The sequence below is a fragment of the Myiozetetes cayanensis genome, unplaced genomic scaffold (assembly GCF_022539395.1).
Source record: "Myiozetetes cayanensis isolate MyiCay16 unplaced genomic scaffold, myiCay2020 scf1, whole genome shotgun sequence".
NCBI classification, from domain to species: Eukaryota; Metazoa; Chordata; class Aves; order Passeriformes; family Tyrannidae; genus Myiozetetes; species Myiozetetes cayanensis.
In genome coordinates, this window is record NW_026086604.1 from 148,630,980 (window position 1) to 148,649,658 (window position 18,679).

At 43.8% G+C, this 18,679-nt stretch overlaps 1 protein-coding gene across 3 annotated transcripts in view; it reads right to left on the reverse strand.

The window, feature by feature from the left end:
• CCDC13 (coiled-coil domain containing 13) overlaps nt 1-18,679 on the reverse strand; it is a 29,553-nt gene that overhangs the window by 3,266 nt on the left and 7,608 nt on the right. Inside the window, exons 4-15 of one of the 3 annotated variants that reach the window (XM_050309732.1) lie at nt 17,890-18,032; nt 15,317-15,406; nt 14,941-15,057; nt 14,298-14,402; nt 12,934-13,098; nt 10,992-11,168; nt 9,311-9,514; nt 8,409-8,524; nt 6,418-6,501; nt 5,497-5,625; nt 3,033-3,187; nt 120-222 (exon numbers count right to left, since the gene is read on the reverse strand). In XM_050309732.1, the coding sequence (XP_050165689.1) occupies nt 120-222; nt 3,033-3,187; nt 5,497-5,625; nt 6,418-6,501; nt 8,409-8,524; nt 9,311-9,514; nt 10,992-11,168; nt 12,934-13,098; nt 14,298-14,402; nt 14,941-15,057; nt 15,317-15,406; nt 17,890-18,032 (1,588 nt within the window). The remainder of the gene's footprint in view (nt 1-119; nt 223-3,032; nt 3,188-5,496; nt 5,626-6,417; nt 6,502-8,408; nt 8,525-9,310; nt 9,515-10,991; nt 11,169-12,933; nt 13,099-14,297; nt 14,403-14,940; nt 15,058-15,316; nt 15,407-17,889; nt 18,033-18,679) is intronic. The other 2 variants (XM_050309741.1, XM_050309748.1) reach the window with 2 other exon arrangements.

An 18,679-nucleotide genomic window follows, 5' to 3' on the forward strand; every position in this document is an offset into this window, starting at 1 on the left:
GAAACACAGGATTTCTGGTGATTTGGTGACAGGCGTGAGAAAAAGCAGAGTTTACGCTTGTTCCCTCCCTTTTGGAGGTGGGAAAGGGTAAACACTGCTTGGAGGGAGGGAAAACTTACCTGGTGCTCAGCTCCTCTAGCTCTGATTCCAGGGGCAGCTGGGACAGGGGGAATGCAGGGAGCTCCTTCCTGTCAGGGAGGCTTGAGTGAGCCACAGGCTGGGCTGTAGAATTAATCACAAAATGGGGTTTTAGTAACACAAGCAATTGTTTTTAATGAGTAAATCTCAAGAAACGGTGAATAAATACTAAGGAATCCATTAACTTCTATGTATATCCGTGGTAATATTGATAATGATAATATATGTAAATATATCGGGCAGACTTTTTTTTTTTAAATCTCCTTTCAGCAAAATTAGAACATGATGAATCTGCATTTCAGGGCTAAATGCAGTAATACAGGTGCCTACATATGTAGAGAGGAAAACAATCCATAATATTTAAAGTGAGAGGAAAACAATTAATCCATAATATTTAAGTGAGAGGAAAACAATTAATCCATAATGTTTAAAGTGAGAGGAAAACAATTAATCCATAATATTTAAGTGACCAAAACAGTAAGTGACAAGCAACAGTTGAAAAGGATTATTTTGATGTTAACCTTGCAATTGTGTTTCAGATTATGACAACTGTTGCTTCCTGAGTGTCTGTGACAATGTTTGTGGGTGGCACATATTGGAATAGCTTTTGTAAAGGACTTTGACCCTCAGCATAAAAACAGTAAGTTAAATGTACTTCACACTAAGGTTCTAAATTAATTTAGGATCATCCACCCAAAAGATGAAGCTCCTGTCATTTCAAAGGGACACGGAAAGTTTTTTCAGGGTTATAGAGAAAATATAATTAAAAAATACAATCCAAGATTTACTCCTGGGATTGGAGAAGCCAAAACACTGTGATTCTACTGTACATTGCAACTGCTGTTTTGTGCTTGTATTGCCATTTCAGTGCACTGCTGTATCACTTTTCCAAAGTCACATCCCTCAGAACATCAAATCTCTTCAAATAAGTAAATTTGGTATTAGAACACTAAATGTGGAATATCTAAAAGGACCTGGTTGGAGGCTGCTGAGCTCTGACAAAAACAAAGGAGAAGAAAAGGCTGTGTTGTGTAACCAAGAAGCGCTTTTGATCTTGGGGCTGTGTTTTACAGGGCTGAGGAAAACCTGCTGTTACTTACCTGTCCTCCTCTGGGATTATTCTTTGATAATTTGGAATTTGGATGAGACAGGAAAAAAAAAAAAAAGGCAGCATGGTAAATGAAAAGCCTGAGTAATTTTAAAAACACAGCTGGGTTTTTTCTACCTACTTAGCATCATTATCTTCTTCCCTTGAACTGAGGAGACCAGAAACATTAGATAAGCAATTAGATCAGCTCTCTCCAATTTGGCACTCCCAGAAAGAAAAGAAAATATTACGTTAATTAGCAGGTTTTCTTCCTCTCTGTTTTATATTCAAGCTTTTAATTTCTTATTTCCTCAACTCTCTGCCATGAAAGCAGTCAGATAACCCTCATGCTCTGCTGAAGAGGTGAATTACAGACTTGCAGACTCAGTTTTTGTACAAACTCCGCAGAGTTTTGGCACATCACAAGGGGCTGAGCTCTCATCAAAGCAGGGTAGTGAAGTAGATTGTTACCTACTCATCTTATGGATTTAGAGAGGATTTCTTCTTATTAGTCTTACTGCCAATCCTTTTCTACTTTTGCTTTCAGTCCTTAAGCGGAGAAGATTAACGAACTAAATATTTAGTGAGAAGGAATCTGCCACACTGGTAAGAGCTGCTGCTTCCTCTGGCTGTGAAATGCCAACCACCAGAGGTGAATTACATTATTACAGCACAACAACTTGACCAAAATGGCTCAGGACCTCAAAGTTTATCCCGTTATCTCTTGGGGGTTGCAAGGAAAAATCTACACGGAGCACACGTATGACAACAGAACAGCACATCAACGCCTCACCAGGCTGTATGAAACTCTGAGCACCCAAAAACTCACTTAAATTCTCCAAAAGACAGCACCAGAGTGCTCCCATACTGTTTAATCAGGAAAAAGTGTATCGCTGAGAGCTGTATTCCCACAAATCTCTCCTGGCTGCTACCAGTCCCTACACACACCCTGATTTCTTCCTCTGGGCGTCTGCAGATGAGCATATGAGGGTTCCAAAGCCTCTCACCTTATTCAGTCCCCATTCAGGATAAAGGTTGTGGTCCCTCTGGTCACCCCAACTCAGCCTGACACCACCCCAACATTCACCAAATTGAAATTCCCCTTCCTGCCATTCATCTCCTGACATTTAAAGCTTTTTTACTTCGTGAAAATAGACATTAAAAGCCAAACCCCTGGAAAAGTTTCCTTAAGAATATGTGCCATTTTATTGGTTTAGACACTTTACAGCATCAGAGTCCTTAAGCAATAAAAGGACCTGATCAGGGAAATAAAAATTTTAACATCCACCATGAATTCTTCTCCTTTAACTACGCCGGGGAGGCTTTCATATTTATAGCAGGAGATTATCACGTTCATGGGATAATAAATTACACCAGATCTAATTACTTCATCACCAGCACCAGTTTTTCACAGGCACTGACAGGCCTTAAATTGGGATGCGTCCTTTAATCCTGCTCTTAACCTTCAGCTGGGTCCCTCAGGCAGAAGAGCGAAGGGAGCACAGAAAGTGGCTGTAGGGGCAACACAGAGCAGGGGCAAGTTTTTTTTTTTTTATTCTGGAGACTGTCACATCCCATGTTGCAGAAATCCTGTTCCCAATTAAATCTGTCTCAAAACCCCTCCTGAATTACGAGGGGCTGGGGTTTTCCCTCCTGTGTTGTTCCCCTGGAGCTGGGCAGGTCCCGGGCACCACGTGCGAGGTCAGGCCCTTGTCTGGGTTTGACAGATGGAGCCCAAGTGTTGTTGCTGTCTATTAACACAGAGGTGAAATGGGGGGCAGAGCTGGGGCTGAGTGTTCCACCTCACCTCTTCTGCTCCTCAGGGGTGCTTTCTGTCCAGTTGTGTTTTTCCCTGGATCCATTTGCAGCCGTTCCAGCTCCTGCTCCAAAATGACAGTTTGCCACTGCTGTTCCTGAAGCATCTTCTCAGCTTCCAAGACTTTATTGCTGCTTTCCTCCACTCTGACAGGAAAGAAAAAACCAAAAACCAAAAGGGAGTTCAGCTTATTTATGTCATGTCTATGTCAAATCACTCTTGGTGCTGAATCCTGCTTCATATGCTGCATAGCTCCCAGCAGAGGGAAAAGAATTTTCCATGCATCCAAAGGCAGAAATCCCAGTGAAATTGTTTCATAGGACATCTTCCCAATATGCAAAACAGAACTAACTGATGTGTACAGTTAGAAATGATGGGTTTGTTAATGGAGGTTGCTTAGATCCTGTAGATCCCTTGACTTGTGTGAGTTCACCACAGGCATGAGTGGGAAAGCTGGGGATTGCTGAGGAGAGATCTTTTATTACAGGAATAATAAACTGCGTTTTTTTTAAGCACTCTGGGAAAGTCTGGAAGGAAAACAGTTTATAGAAGCACTGTGCAGCATTTAACTGGTTTGTGTCAGTTATCTGCAGGGAAGAAGAGGAGCTTGATGTTGCTTTTAATAAACTTGGCCTTGGAAGGGAGTGAGGGGAAGAACAGCACTGGAGAGCAAACTGCCTCTACTCACCCCACACATGTTAGAAAATTAACTACAGAAATCTAATGTGCACCCACAGACACAGTCACTGGTGCATCTCGTAGGGCAGTGACTGATAGCAAGTGATTTACAGGAGTTTAAAGCTGGAGAGAAACACCAATTGCCTCACTGCAACGTGCAGGATAAAAGAATTCCCTTCCTGAGCCCACGGGGGAGGCTGATCACTCTCTGAATCAAGAGATTTGATTAGTTTATTTCCCTCCTAGCTGACATAACTAAAAAGAAATAAAATAAAATAAATATTACAACTATAATAAAATTATATCACTGTCTTAAAAACCCAGCTGCGGGCAGGACTCGACCTCCTGTGGCAGTGAATTCCCAGGCTGGTGACGTGCCCTGAGACATTTCCTTTCTCTCAGTGGCTCTGAATTCACTACACTTTCAATTGACCAGGTGTTCCTATAGCATCCCCATTAGAGCAAAAAGTGGAGGAAAAATGACAAGACTACTTGTTTTTTCAATTACATGATTTGCCAACATGAATAATTTAACCCGAAATGCTGTAGAAAAATCCCACTCTTCACCATTCCCCGTGCTCTTCTCTTGATTTCAGCATTATCTGTGTTACCTGAGCTTTGTTACACTCCAAAAGGGGAGGGAGAAGGAGGAATGCCTGATTTATTTGGTTTTTTTTTTTACATACATTGATGTTGAAATCTGACTGGGTGCTATATTATCCCAGAGTTATTGCCCACAGTCTCACAAAATTTATGTTACCTGCTTGATAAATGTGTGATAACTGTGGAGCTGCTGAATCATCAGCCTATGGTGCATTTTACTGTGCATTTCATCAGCTCTGCTCTTCATTATCCCACACTGCTGCTGGCCCCATCTCCCCTATCACACCTCCATCCTTACATCTGATTGCAAAGCTCTGTTAAAGTCACTGGGCTTACAAACATGAAAAAAAGGTTTTCCCACCATATATATCTGCAGGGTTTTACCCTTTAAAAGCATCTTTTCCAAGGTTCTTAAAAATATATATATATTTTTTTTTCCTGACTGTGATTAATCACATAGGATAAGTTAGACAGGTGAGAATGATAACTACTGTCGAATAAAGCAAGTAAACAAACTGTGCTTATTGTATTAACAAACACACAGACAAAAATATGCTTCCTATTTTAGAATACAGGTTTGGGAATCAAATAACACACATTCCCTAACTGGGGAAAAAAACCCAGCAGTAGCTGAAAGGTGTCCAAAGAGAAAAGACTTTGCTTCCCTTGTCCACCTAAAACATAGCTGGCTTTTAACATCATCTTACATCAAATTAAACAACAGAAAATGAAATTTAAAATAAAAATCAATGCTATGCTTCAGTTAAACCAGAAGAAATTCATTTAGGAAAGGAAACAGTGAAACTTAAAAAAGAATGTGAGAAGCTTTGGAACCTAAGTCAGATTATAACTCTAATTACAGTATTTACTACTGCTGAGTAGTATTGCTGCCTAAATAACTCCATGAATGCATAAATACAGGAATTCTAGTTTTGTCTTGGTGCAGCAAGCTTGAAGATGGCTCCATTTTTTTCTGCCCTTTGTTCTACAAGGATAATAAAAGAAATGAATCATCAGCCAGGCAGGGGAAATTGAGCAGAACAAAAAAAAAGAGGTAAAAGCCCCTATTTAAGGAAAGGATCCCACTGTACCCATGTGGTGTTCTGCATTTTAGAGACTCTGAGTGTTCCCAAACCACAGGATCCCACAAAGGACAGGCAGGATCAGGCTCTACCTCTTCTGCAGCACAGTCACCAGCTCCAGGAGCACGTCCCTCTCCACCTCAGCAGCCTGGCACAGAGCCCTGTGCTCCGTCATCTGGGTCTGCAGCTCCTTCCCCTCTGGAATGGCAGTGCCAGGGAGCCTGAAAGCAGCACAAGCACAGAGAGGCTCTTTCCCATTCCAGAGAGGAAAGAAGAGAAACAAAGGCAGGATTTGAAAACCATACCCAAATAACACCTGTCTGGAGGTTCAGCCAGAAGGCAGAGCCAGGCTCGCTACCCCCCCCCCCCCCAGCATCAATGTCTGGAATACAATAAACACAACAGAAATATTTGGAAATAAAGCCCCTGAGAGTCTCATTAGAGAGGTGTTTCCAGGGTGCTTCACCTTCCCATCACCCCCAAACTTCCACCTCTGAGCAGTTCATTGTCCCTGACTCTCCTGCCAAAGAGGATTCTATCTCCAAAGTGCTACATTGCTACACTCAGCTATTAAATGCCCTGCTATTGATTTTCTCCCTCTGAAAGGCTTCAGGCAGCACTTCTACAATGGCTGTTCTTGTGCCCAACATGTGATGAAAGGAAGGGGCAGTTTTCCCAAGTATCCCATTATTATGCACTTCATTACTCCTCTGACCTCTCTGCATTCAGGATTGTCTCCTTTAGAACGAAAAGCAAGAGAAATCTTGGTGGCTGGCAGTAAAAATGGAAAAAAAAATGGTTTTATGTGCTGTCAAACCAGCAATCAATTAAAAAATTAAGATAGCAAGAAGATGTTAGAGCCTGTGCCAGAGCTCTTGGGCAGCATCAGGTAGGAAGGATGGTAAAAGGAGCTGTTTGTTCCAGAAACAAGGCAGACAAGGACAAGGTTTGCCAGCAGCTTGTGGAGCGTGGCAGGACACCTCTCTTGCTGAAGATGAAGTTCATGTCCTTACCCTCCAGGTGGGATGTCATCCCTAAGAAGGGAAGGCCTCGTGGCTGCTGATTCCACAAGCAGGTGGCCCATCCTGGACACTGTGCTGAGGGGAGAAAAGCTTTGTCAGGCAGGATTCCAAGAACTCCTGGCATTTCCCGATGTCTGGGGTTATCCCTGCCTTGTAGGGAAGAGCACTCCCATCTCACACCTCCACCCAGCTGACTGTGCTCCTCTGATGGTGGTTTTATGGCACATATTTCCACAGCGAGATGAACTCCTGCTCTGCAACAAGGTCCACAACTTGCACTTCCAAATGCCCTTGAAAAATACGCTTTTCTGAACCCTTCTGCTTTGTGAAGGCCCTCATGAAGATCTGTCAGGTTTTAAGGAGAAGAGTGAACTGATCACACTGGAGTGTCACTTCCAGTCTGGATGAGTTTTATACATCATGATATGTGTGTTTGGGACATCAAATTTTGGTGTGTGCTTGTTTTCCCAGCATGAGCTCAGCTGCCTAAAGGCAAGCCCCTGTAAATTGAGCCCATGTTTCCTTGTCTTTAGGCTGGAGATAAGAAGAGGGTAAAGCCTTAATATTGAGGAACAGGCAGAGCTGCCTTCTAGGCTAGGAGTGGTTAATCCTAAAATCAAATTGATAATGACAGACTTGGCCCTGTCTAAAAATGCAGATTTTTTAACTTCACCATCTCCGAGGGGCTCTGGCTCCTATTTATAGCATTTTTCATTTCATCTTTCCTGATAGGAAAAGATGATTCACTACAGTAAAACAGAATGGGAGAGTTCATCAGCATATTAAAGTTAATGGAAGGAGTGAGCCTTGCTGACCAAGTTATTAAGGGCTCTCACAGCTTTTTCAGGATCATTCATTGCCCACCTGACACGTCAGCTCTTTCCATGGCAGAGCCTTGAGCCACGTCCACAGGCAATAATTTATGCACTGCACTTAGTGGTTTCTGCAAAGCCATTACCCAACCTCCTTTTCCTGCTTACCATCAGCAAACGTATGAAATAAAAAAAAAAAGGGGGGGGGAGGATAAAATACAGGTTTGCTCCATCAGAGCACAACAACTTCTGCAGAGTTGGAAGTGGGAGAATAAAGGCAGTCCAGTGGTACAACAATGGAGATGCAGAAACTTTCAAATTAAGGGTGTCTGAAGAGAATTTTTCTTTAATTTAATAATAATATTCCATTAGACTCAGGGATACAGCTGACCATTTTAAAGCCAAATTCAGCGTCTAAAATAACGTGGTAGGAAATTGCAGAGACAAAAATCAGTTGCACTTTGATGAAAAATTTCCTCCAGCCCCCTAAGACCAGTCTCAAATCCTCATTGTCAATTAGACCATGAACTCTTTAGCCACAAACCCAGCACTTTAACAGGAAAGGATGTAACTTGCTCTGGTGTCTTTACACAGCCAGAGTGACCCAGAGTCACATCAGTGTAAACAAAACCCAGATTTATTGCTGTTTTAAGATTAGTGTAGTTTACACACTCCTCAGCCAGGCTTCAAAAAGGGTGTTTGTTAAGGAGAAATGATGTGGTGTGTTTTCAACACTGCTGCATGTAAATCCTACTCAAAGTGTATTTATTGATTTAAATAATGCACCAGTGATTTAGTGCTTACCTAAAATGGCATTTTGTTTTAATTCAGCACCCTGCTCACAGAAGTCTCCTCACCAGAAGTCCTGTTTCCCATAAGAGGACTCCCAGGCACTTAAGCTGACCACATAAACATTATGTGAGCTGGAGAGAAGGAATTAGCTGCACTACCATCATGCCAAATCTAGTAATGTCTGCAAGTCTGCATATCCTTCTCTGTTCCAGGACAAAAGTCCAAGAGATAATGGGATTAGAGATTCCCATATACTGCAAACAGGCTGCCACAGCTGCTGGCAACAAAGCACTTGCGGTTTCATAAAACTGCCTGGGAAAACCAGGCTGCTGAATTACTCCCAACAGATTTAAACGTTGACATTTGGGGTCTTCTTACCGGGCAGAGTCAGTGCTTCCAACCTCGCTGCTCCCTGATGCCAGAGGTGCCTCCGAGTGCTCACAAGGTGGTGCATCAGCAGCTCCTGAACCCTCCCCTTGATGGGCAGATTCCTTCTGGTAATGTTGGAGCAGGTTATAAAACCAATTACACAGTTCAAAGGCAAATAGCTGCATCAATGCCTAATCAGCAGCTTATAATTATTGCTAAAAGCATGCCAGAGCTTTTTGATTTACAGGACCTCCTCAGAAGCTTTTCTTTCATTCCTATCCATTGCAGGATGAAAACAGAGCAAGAGTCAGTACAAAAAAGGGCAGTTTCCTATGAAATCAAGGGGCAGTGGCACTGGAGAACCCACAGGGCTGCACCATCCCTGCCAGCAGAGCTGGTTTGTGTCCCTAACCCAGGTTTTATCCTGGGTTCAGTGTTCCATTAATGGGGTATTTGGCACAATCTCACCATAGAACCCTATGGATGTTTTAGATCACTGGGAATTGGATGCCTAAGTATTAACAAAACTTGACTATAGAATCAGCAGCCTGCTGATGTTGGTTTAACATATTTTGTTTGCTTCCTTCTCTCAGCAGCCAAGGATTGTGAACACTGAGAGTTCCCCACTGGAGCCCCAGCCCTTGCTGTCAGCCAAGTGACAGCCTTGACATGGAGCCACTTGTGGATGGGATTGATATTTCTGTGTTTTCTTGCTGCTTAAACAGCTTGAAGAAAAGTTATGTACCAATAGGAAAGGAACTGAGGAGTCACAAAAGAGGATTCCTGCTTTATTATTCCACCAGGAGAGACTGGCAGTAGGACTGTCTCGAGGTAGCAACCACCTCAGACAACAAGGATCTAGACCTCAAATGATGACACGGGGTGCTTCTCTGGTTCATTTATTCTCCTACCTGAAGGGTGAGTTTCCCAATCCCCACTTCCATCATTTGAGCCTTTGCATCTCGTTCAGTCACCATCTCCCTGAGCTGCTCTATGAGGCAGCTCTGCTTCTGAATCTCGTTGTTCAAGAGGCGCCCTATTTTCCGAGACTCCTTGTTCTCGTCCTCCCTCTGGCTCAGGTCCTTCAAGATCTCCTGCATTTGCTTCTGCTGGCTCTGACCAAATAGAAACAACGAGTGAGACCTTCATTTTGTACACAATGACAATTTACAGCACCCAAACAAATCTCCATTTAGGAATGGGAGGACAAGCCCCTGCCCTGTCAAACCCATTCCTTGGTGGGAGCAAACTGGTGTCACCAGTGCTGCTCTGGGAGTTTGATTTGTTGTGGTGACCTGAGCAACTGAGAGATTCAATCTGCAGCTCATTGATTCAGTGGCAGCTTTGCTACCCAGTGCAACAGAAAACAGAGCAAGCCTTGGACAAAGAAAGTGAATTAAATTTTCATAAACTGGGATGAAAGTCAAGATTTCAGTGTGCTTTCTGTGAAATCAGACCACGCTCAGATTGTGTGACAGTGACATTAAAAGATGGGGGTACTGTGAGGTGACAGCTGTGAGTTCAGGCTGCTTCACCAGTGAGTTTTGGAGGTTTTCTTTCACACTGACAAATCTAATACCTGTCAGACAGTTTCTTCTGTCAGGCCAACAAACTGCAAGGAAAGTGCTTCCTTGATATAAGGGATAAAAGAGATCAACCATCCCTTCCCAAATATACTTGCATCTTTCTGCAATAATTTTCGTGAGAATGTTCAGACCTGGCAAAAATGACAACTGTTATTTGGCTCTCCTAATCTGCTGCTCAGCACCCAAGCTCCTCACAGTGCCTGGTGTGAGAAGGGTGAATTCCAGCTCAGTTATAAACATGTCTTAGCTAAAATCTGTGTACAGAAGTAAGGAAATCCAAGTGGTTTGAAACTTGTGAGGAGCTGGATCAGGAAACACAGAATTAACCCTGCTAAGAACTGCCATATTCTCTAATATATATATTTTTTAGTATTTTAATTGGGAAGGCTGTTTAGAATCATGGCAGGGCTAAAGAACTCTGCAATATCATGACAGCAGCCATTTATTTCTCTTTCAGCATCTTGAGTCTGCTGAAACTCTTGGTTTCGAAGGGGCAAAACCCTCTCACAGCTTCAGCTGCTGCAAGTGAATGTGCACATGGTTTAGAACTCACAGTTCAGCTTGGGTGTTTTGGGCTGTTTAACACAACAAATGGAAGCTGTGTGACAAACAAAGGAATTCTTGCAGAACTGCAGGCATTCTAAGAAAAAAATAAAATCTACCAAAGGAGCTGCAAGTAGAACAGACAATACAGTCCATCTCCATGGGTCAGCAATGAAGCTCTTCCTCTACCTACAAGGCAAATCCTTTTTCAATCCTTCTGCAAAACGTTTCTACCAATCCTTGCAGCTCTGACCGCGACTGTCACACCTGGTGCTGTCTTGCAGCCTTCACATGACCTGACCCAAAATGCAGAAGGGCTTTAGCTGACTAGGAAACCTCTGGCTGTCACAGTTGGAATCATCAGGCTCCTGTATTCCCTAAGGTTGTCTGTGCCATTGAGTGACATCACGTTTCATCACTCACAGAAAGAGAGCTGGGACCAAGAGATAAAGTCAGACCGTACCAGCAAGGCATCTATGAGCTCATCGTCGTGTTTTCCTTTCTCCAGCAAGGTTACAATCTGTGCCTTCAGGATCTTCAGCTCACCACACAGGATTTTGTTCCTGGCTTTGGATGCATCGAGTTTGTTTTTCAGCTCCTCGTGGCTTTTCTGGAGGGCACGGTGTTCCCCAGCGAGTTTCTGCGGTGATGCAAACACAGCACAGGACACAACAGTTATAACCCATCACCAGGCCCCAGGTGCTTTGGGGAGCAGAAGGAATCACACCTTACCTGGTAGAATCTTAAAAAAAAAAAATCTAAAAAATGGGACTGGCATATTGCATCATCCCTAAGGAAGCAGGAATTATAAACAGTGCTGCTCACTGCCTGCTCGCCAGCAGCAAAAAAGGGTCTGTCTGCTCAGGAATCCCAGGGGATTAGGTTGATTCTCAACTTTATTCAGTTCAAATGGAGGGAGGTGTGAGGGGGATCACAGAATCACCCAGGTTGGAAAAGACCTCTGAGATCATCAAGTTCAAACTTGACCCAACCCCATCTTGTCACCCAGGCCATGCCACTGATGCCACATCCAGCCTGTCCTTAAACACCTCCTGGGATGGGGAATCCACCCCCTCCTGGGCAGCCCATTCCAATGGCTGAGCACTCTCTCTGAAAAGAATTCCTTCCTGATGTCCAACCTAAACCTCCCCTGGCATTGCTTGAGACTGAACCCTCTTGTCCTACTGCTGGTTCCTGGGAGAAGAGACCAACAGCTCCCCCCGACTCCCCCTCCTGTCAGGGAGTTGTAGAGAGTGATGAGGTCTCCCCTGAGCTTCCTCCTCTCCAGGCTGAACAACCCCAATTCCCTCAGCTGCTCCTCATAGGAATTGTGCTCCAGTCCCTTCACCAGCCTCGTTGCCCTTCTCTGGACATTCTCCAGCACTTTAACAACCCTCCTGAACTGAGGGGCCCAGAGCTGGACACAGCACTCAAGGGGTCGTTCCACCAGTCCCCAGTCCAGGGGCAGAATCCCTGCCCTGGTCCTGCTGCCACACTACTCCTGAGCCAGGCCAGGATGCCATTGGCTTCTTGGCCACCTGGGCACACCTGAGCTCATGTTCAGCTTCCTGTTGATCAGAACCCCCAGGTCCCTTTCCTCCTGGTCACTCTGCAGCCACTCTGTGGTGCTGCAGGGGGTTGTTGTGGCCAAAGTGCAGGACCTGGCACTCAGCCTTGTTAAACATCATCCCCTGGACTCAGCCCATTGATCCAGCACATCCAGGTCCCTCTGCAGAACCCTCCTACCCTCCAGCAGATTGACACTCCCACCCAGCTTGGTGTCATCTGCAAATTTGCTGATGGTGGACTCAATCCCGTCATCCAGATGTTGCCTAAATCAGTAAAGATAATAAGCAGGACTGGACCCAGCACTGATCCCTGGGGACACCACTGATGATGCTCCAAACTGGATGCAGCCCCATTCCCCACCAGTTAAGAACTGGCCACGAGCATAGAGTGCCCCTGTCCAAGCTGTGGGCTGCAGCTTTTCCAGGAGTATGCCCTGGGAGAAGGAGTCAAAGGCTTTGCTGATGTCCAGATAGACACATCCACCTTCCCCTCACCCACCAGGCGGGTCACCTGATCATAGAAGGAGATCAGGTTGATCAGGCAGGACCTGCCCCTCCTAAACCCCTGGTGGCTGGCTCTGATCCCCTGTCCATCCGTGGGATGTTTGTTTTTAACGCTGCATGAAGAATGCACACCTGGCCAAGGGCCAGAGGGATGCTCTGGAATTTGGATGTATCTCTAGCAGGGCTTGTCTGTGGAATGTGGCCAGAACTTCCTCCAGCAGATCAGGTGGGTTTGTGAGATGGTCTCTGGGTTGGGTGTAACACACAGCCTGTGAGGGAAGTCATTACACAGCACCCCCCCAAACAGGACTCTGCTGGTTCACAGGTTTTTACCTCCAAAGCTTCTTTCTTTTCTTTCTCCAAGTTGCGAAGTTTCAGCAAGTGCTTCTCCTGGGCTGACAACCTCCTTGGATCATCAAGAGCCAGGAAGTCCTCATCAATCTCCATCACTGATCTTCTGCTCTTGTTTTGACCCAACTTACCCTCCAGCTCTCGAACCTAGGGGACAATAATGGTGACTCATCCAGGGGTTTGTCACAGAGTTCCAGCACCAAAGGGACACAACCAAAGGCAGCTCAGAGTGCAACCTCATGTTAATTCTTGATAATATTAACTACCACAGAGCAGTGTCTGGTCTTTCAAATTTAAATTTAGCTGCTCACAAACCATGCAGACTTTAGAGCATCTGTGCAGGAAGGAGATATGACACCAGACCTCTGGTTGACTCGGGACACATGGGAGATCTGTTCCTTTTTGGAGCCACATGTGGAGGCCAGGCAGGCACTCCAGAGCATCTGAACTGGGTGTAGGAAAGTGAACTCAGCCCCTGCTTTTTACCTACTCACTGCAGACTCCTTTTATAGTCAGTAAAAGGAACTGGGCACTGCCACAGCTCAGTTCCCTCTGCCTGTGCTGGATCCAAGATGAGATGGACCTGCCTCACTTTTGATCCAGTGACTGTATTTACAAGATCCCCACTGACTACAAAAGGGGCCTGAGGAGACTGGCTCAGAAAGAAGTCTCTGCATTAGAGCAGAGAACAGTATGTACAGTCTTCAGGTGAACCCCAGGCAGGGGGTATAACAGAAGGAAATGTGATTTGATCAAGGGAAAGCAGAGGTTAACAACCCCAGTCAATCAGAGTGCAGAAATCACAGTTTGATGGCATGTCATTAAATAGCAGAAAAGTAGGAAATTATGTATCAAATTGCCTGAGAGAAGTTTTATTTAGATGCAGACAAAGCTGCCTCCCTGTCTCCAGCTGACATTTCAGCCCTTCAGAAGATTCAGGAGTTAAAGATTTTACTGAAGCTCCCTAAGGAACAACTTGAAAATCTTATCTGGCCTCAATTCTTCCCATCTGACTTTAGGCACTGAACAAAGGTGTCTAAGTCAGAGCACAGGCACTGACAGGGCTCCTTCTGTTCTCAGTGGAGGGAGGCACCTTCAAAACTCCCTGGGGTTTTAACTGGGCTGCCACAGCTCTCCAGGGTCACTCAACTCACTCCTTTGACACAGATGGGAAAGACTCCCAGTTAAATACCCAACCTTGCACGGTTGCAGTAGAGAAATCACTATAGATATTAAGAATTAATGAAGAACTAACAGTATCTTTACCTTAAATTGAGGTGATATCCATACTTAGAAAGAGAATTCCAGTTCCAGCTGATGTGGCACCACCCAGGGTCTTAACTCACCTTGTTTTGGAGAATGAGGATCTGCTGGGCCCGTCCACGCCAGCTGCCAGAATTGGCCAAGAGACTCTGAATGTTCACATCTTCCCCAATTTCATTGGCCAAAAGCTGTGAAAAAGGGGATTAACATCAACAAATAGAGGTGTTGGGGCTCTCCCTAGCAGTAAACACAAGCATTACTAACAGTTTTCAATGTACACTCTTATTTTTGATATAATGAATATTTAATCGTAATTAAACAGGGCAAGAGTGGAGATATTGTCTAAATACTCCCCCTTGCCATCATGAATTGAGCCCAGCTCCCTTCCACAATTCTGACACAGCTAAACTTAGTATGGAGAGCATTTAAATTATTTATAAAAAGGTCAGCAGAGTTCTATTTTTAGGACCATACTCTCTACTCTGATCTGCATTGCAGGTCTCTTACACAAACTAAGGAAACCAGGGGAAACAGAGCACACAGGAACACTTAAATCCACCCTGAATCAAAGAGGGAAAGGTTATTCTGGATGTCACTCCAACAAACTGTTTAAACACCTCCTTTATTTCCAGCAGTCTTTAATCCCATTGATTTCCACGGGACTGAAATCTACATTAAACCAAAGACCTTATTAAATGACAATTTAAATGCATCCTGAAACGGTACCTTCTGGGTCATCTTCAGTTCCTGTCTGGAGGATTGGAGCTGGTTCCGATATTCCATGGCTTTGAAGTTGGCTGTGTTTAATTTTTCTTGCAGTGCTTTCACCTCTGGACTTTCAGCCTGTGGAGAGAAGAAAGTGCTTGGTAGGAACAGAATCCTCAGGGAAAAACTGAAGTGATTAAGAACCATCAGGATCAGATTTATCAGGATCACAGAATCTGTTTTTCCAGACCCATTTCCTCCCTGATTTTTGGGGTATTCAGGAGGCATAAACTGAACATGGTCACAAAACCATGGTGACAGGGACACATCCCTGTCCTAAGCAAAGGACTGCACTGAGTATCAGCTTCTGATTTCCCTCTTCAGTTACAATTCATACCAAGTTTTCTTCCAGCATCTTCAGAGTTGACTCCTTGATTCCACCACCACCACCACCAAGGGAATGTATTTTTTCTACAGCTGCCTGTAGCTGGAAAAAGAAAAAAACCATTGTTATTGTAGAATGGATACAGTGAAGAGCATCCCTCTGTGGAGTGTTAATCAGTAAAAAAATTAAAATATGAATGTTTATTTACTCTATAAAAAATAATTAATTTTTCCTTGTTTTTAAACACAGTCAGTAGGAAAGAATTTTTTTTCCCCCCTGAAATGCTTCCCAAAGAGTCACGTGTTGTTTTATTGTGGAATAACGTCAACAAACTTCTCTGACTTGGTGAGATGGGATCAGATTTCATGTACAGAGATTCCTGGGGCATTTTATCACCACTGGGACATAAAATTAGTGTTTATATACATAAATGTAAACCCTGCCCAGCCCAGGATGTTTCATAAAAAGCACATATTCTGCTCACCAGAGGAATACAAAAGGAGGAATGACTACCTGATGCCCTACAGCTGAGATCTAATGGTGTTAAGGCTCTTTTTCTTTAGCTGACAGCTCTAAGGTAGCATTTTTTAACCCATGCTGAGGTTGCAAAGACTTCTTGCTGGATGGGAGTGCAGGAATTTGGAGCTGGGAAGGCCAGGAAGTGTTGCTTTAAAGGGTTGGGACTCCATTCTTTGAGGTGGATGGAAAATATCAATTATTTGCCTGAACAAAAGAGCAGCTTTTTCATTAAAGTGGCATCTGGGGAAACACAGAGCTCTAAAATCACCCCTTCTTCTGGGTTAGGGCCACCCTTTCCATCCAGCTCATAAACTCATGTAGTCAATGGACTGAGAATGAGGAATTTCAGCTGGATTTGGCAGCTTTTGGCCCAAATTCTAAGGAAGTTTTCTACACACATCCCTCTGCAGCCTTACATGCACCACCCCCTGCCAAGGAAGGCCACACCTTCCATTCTGATTGGGGGAACATAATCACGTTAAAACACTCACAATTTACAGTCTTTCTCAGTTTTCATGCCAGCAAAGAGCCAAAAATACATAAAATAACAATGTTTTCTATCTATCACTCAACATTTTTGATAAATACCTCCCACTGTCCAATATTGCTTTAATTTTACCCATCTTCTACATTTTCATACAGTTCCACTGAACAAGTACAACCCACAAACTCAGCCAGTCACCATTAATTTAGAGCAGAGACACCCCAAATTAGGTGGGGAGAAAACACAGACCACGGACCAGGGCACGGTTTCAGTGGGGTTCACCTCAGATGAGGCAGGTTATTGGATTTAGTTTTCATTTTGATTTTCCTGGTGTCTGGGGACAGATTTGTTCATATATAAAGTGTCCACCCCTGCTTTGATCAATAGTTACTGTTTCTTGAAAATTTTCTTTTTTGTTTTGAGTTATATTTCCTTTCCTGAAATGTTCCTGGTCCTTTCTTTTTGGGGTCAAAATCTGAGAATATTTTATATATATATTATATATATCTGAGAATATTAAGTTTGAATATTGGTCATCACACTTCTGCAGTAGGGGATTAGCACTAAGCTGGTTTTCCTTTAAATTATTCAGGACTTGCTCCACTACTTGTGTGATTTTTTAGGTCCCAAACTACACCTGATGCTTCTCTGCCAACCTGCCAACTGTTTGACAAGACCTCTCTGACCAGAACACTCTGGATTTATGCAGGAATTCTCCAAAATTTAATTTAATCTACGACTTCTTGATCTTTCAGGTACCTGGGGTAAAATTCAGAGAGATGCATGACTTATGGTAATAAGTGACTGTGAAAGATGGAGTCAAAATGCATCTGTCAGCACGATAAACATTATTGATCCATTTAACTGATGTCTTCTAAGGAAGCAAAGTTCAGAAAAAACACATTGAAAAATATAAAAAAAAGTCACCAATATTGTGTAAGGAAGAGGACAAAGTAAAGGACAAAGTAAACATTGACATCAGGGCATCTAATTTTCATTTCAGCAGTCACCTGGGGAAAATTATCCCTGTGAAAGGTTGGCCCATATAAAAAAATCATAGTAAACCAGAAAAATCAATCTGCCTGAGCGAAGATTCGCTGTCTGACATGATATAGTTTGTTGATGTCTCAGTTCTATAAATACTTGTGCCAGAAAACAGCTTTATTTATGTGGATGAATGAAGCTTAGATGAATAGAGTACAAATTCCTGACTGGTATTAATGAGGTAGGAATCTAAGACATACTGGGATGAAATTTGCTCCTCCTCACACACACACACAAAAAAATAATCAGAAAAACCTCTGTGCTTCAAATACAAGTGAACATTTCTAACTGCTGTTTAATAAATCTTTGGCTCATTATAATGTAGGGATATCCTTTCCTGGCTCCTCCTTCAGAGGAGCAAACAGCTGAGGGCACACCCCCCCTCTCTCCTATCACGGACAGAAATGGGCAGAACCCAAAGTAAACACGGACATAAAAGCAAATTTAACATGTGAATATGACTCAAGCCCATTTTCTATCCCAAAGATAGGATTTCTACGTTTTAGGATGTAAAAAGAGAACAAGAACAACGCCTCACTTCTCTCTCCAGCTCCTTGACTCTGTGATTCAGCTGCTTCACTTTGGCTCGTTCGCTCTCGGCCTCAGCAGTTATCTCACGGTTCTTCTTGGCCAATTCCACTATTTTAGTGGCTGCAACATCTCCAGCTAACCCAGAAGTCCCTGAAAAGGACACATAAAAGCAGAGGTCACGTCTTACAGGCAAGATTCAGAATAGATGACGCTTTTGTTCTCTGCCCGGCGCACAATGGACTTTTATTGTCCAATCCATTCCTCCCAGAGCTGTGCCAGGCACTTAAATGAACAAGTGAGGGAAGAGACATCAGTGATTCCAGCTGGAATGCTTGGGCCTTTCATTCAGCATCACACCAGGGCCAGCAAAGCCACATTGCACACTTCAGCAACAGCCACAGTGTCCCAAGGCCACAGCAGTGGCTGCAGCGACATCACCACCTAGAAAGGGTGGAGGTGTTTTCTCCTCGCTGCTGGGAAGGACGGTCATGAACGGGATTTTTTGGACTATCACAGAAAAAGACAACACTGTCCTTTGCCTGGTTGTTTATTACAGGAGCAGCTGCTGAAACAGAGGTGTGAACACTTTCTAGACATCTGTCCCCAAAGGTCAGGCACAATATTACAGCTGGGTCCTGGAGAAGGTCCAGGAAATTTTCATTGTGCCTATTTATATGTCCCCTGTGATTATCCCCGGAGCCTGACTGTATTACTCCTTTAATTGCCCTCTTCAACACACACGTCATTCTCTCCCTCCTCACAGGGACTGGGATCAGTGTCACAAATAAAGCAAACCC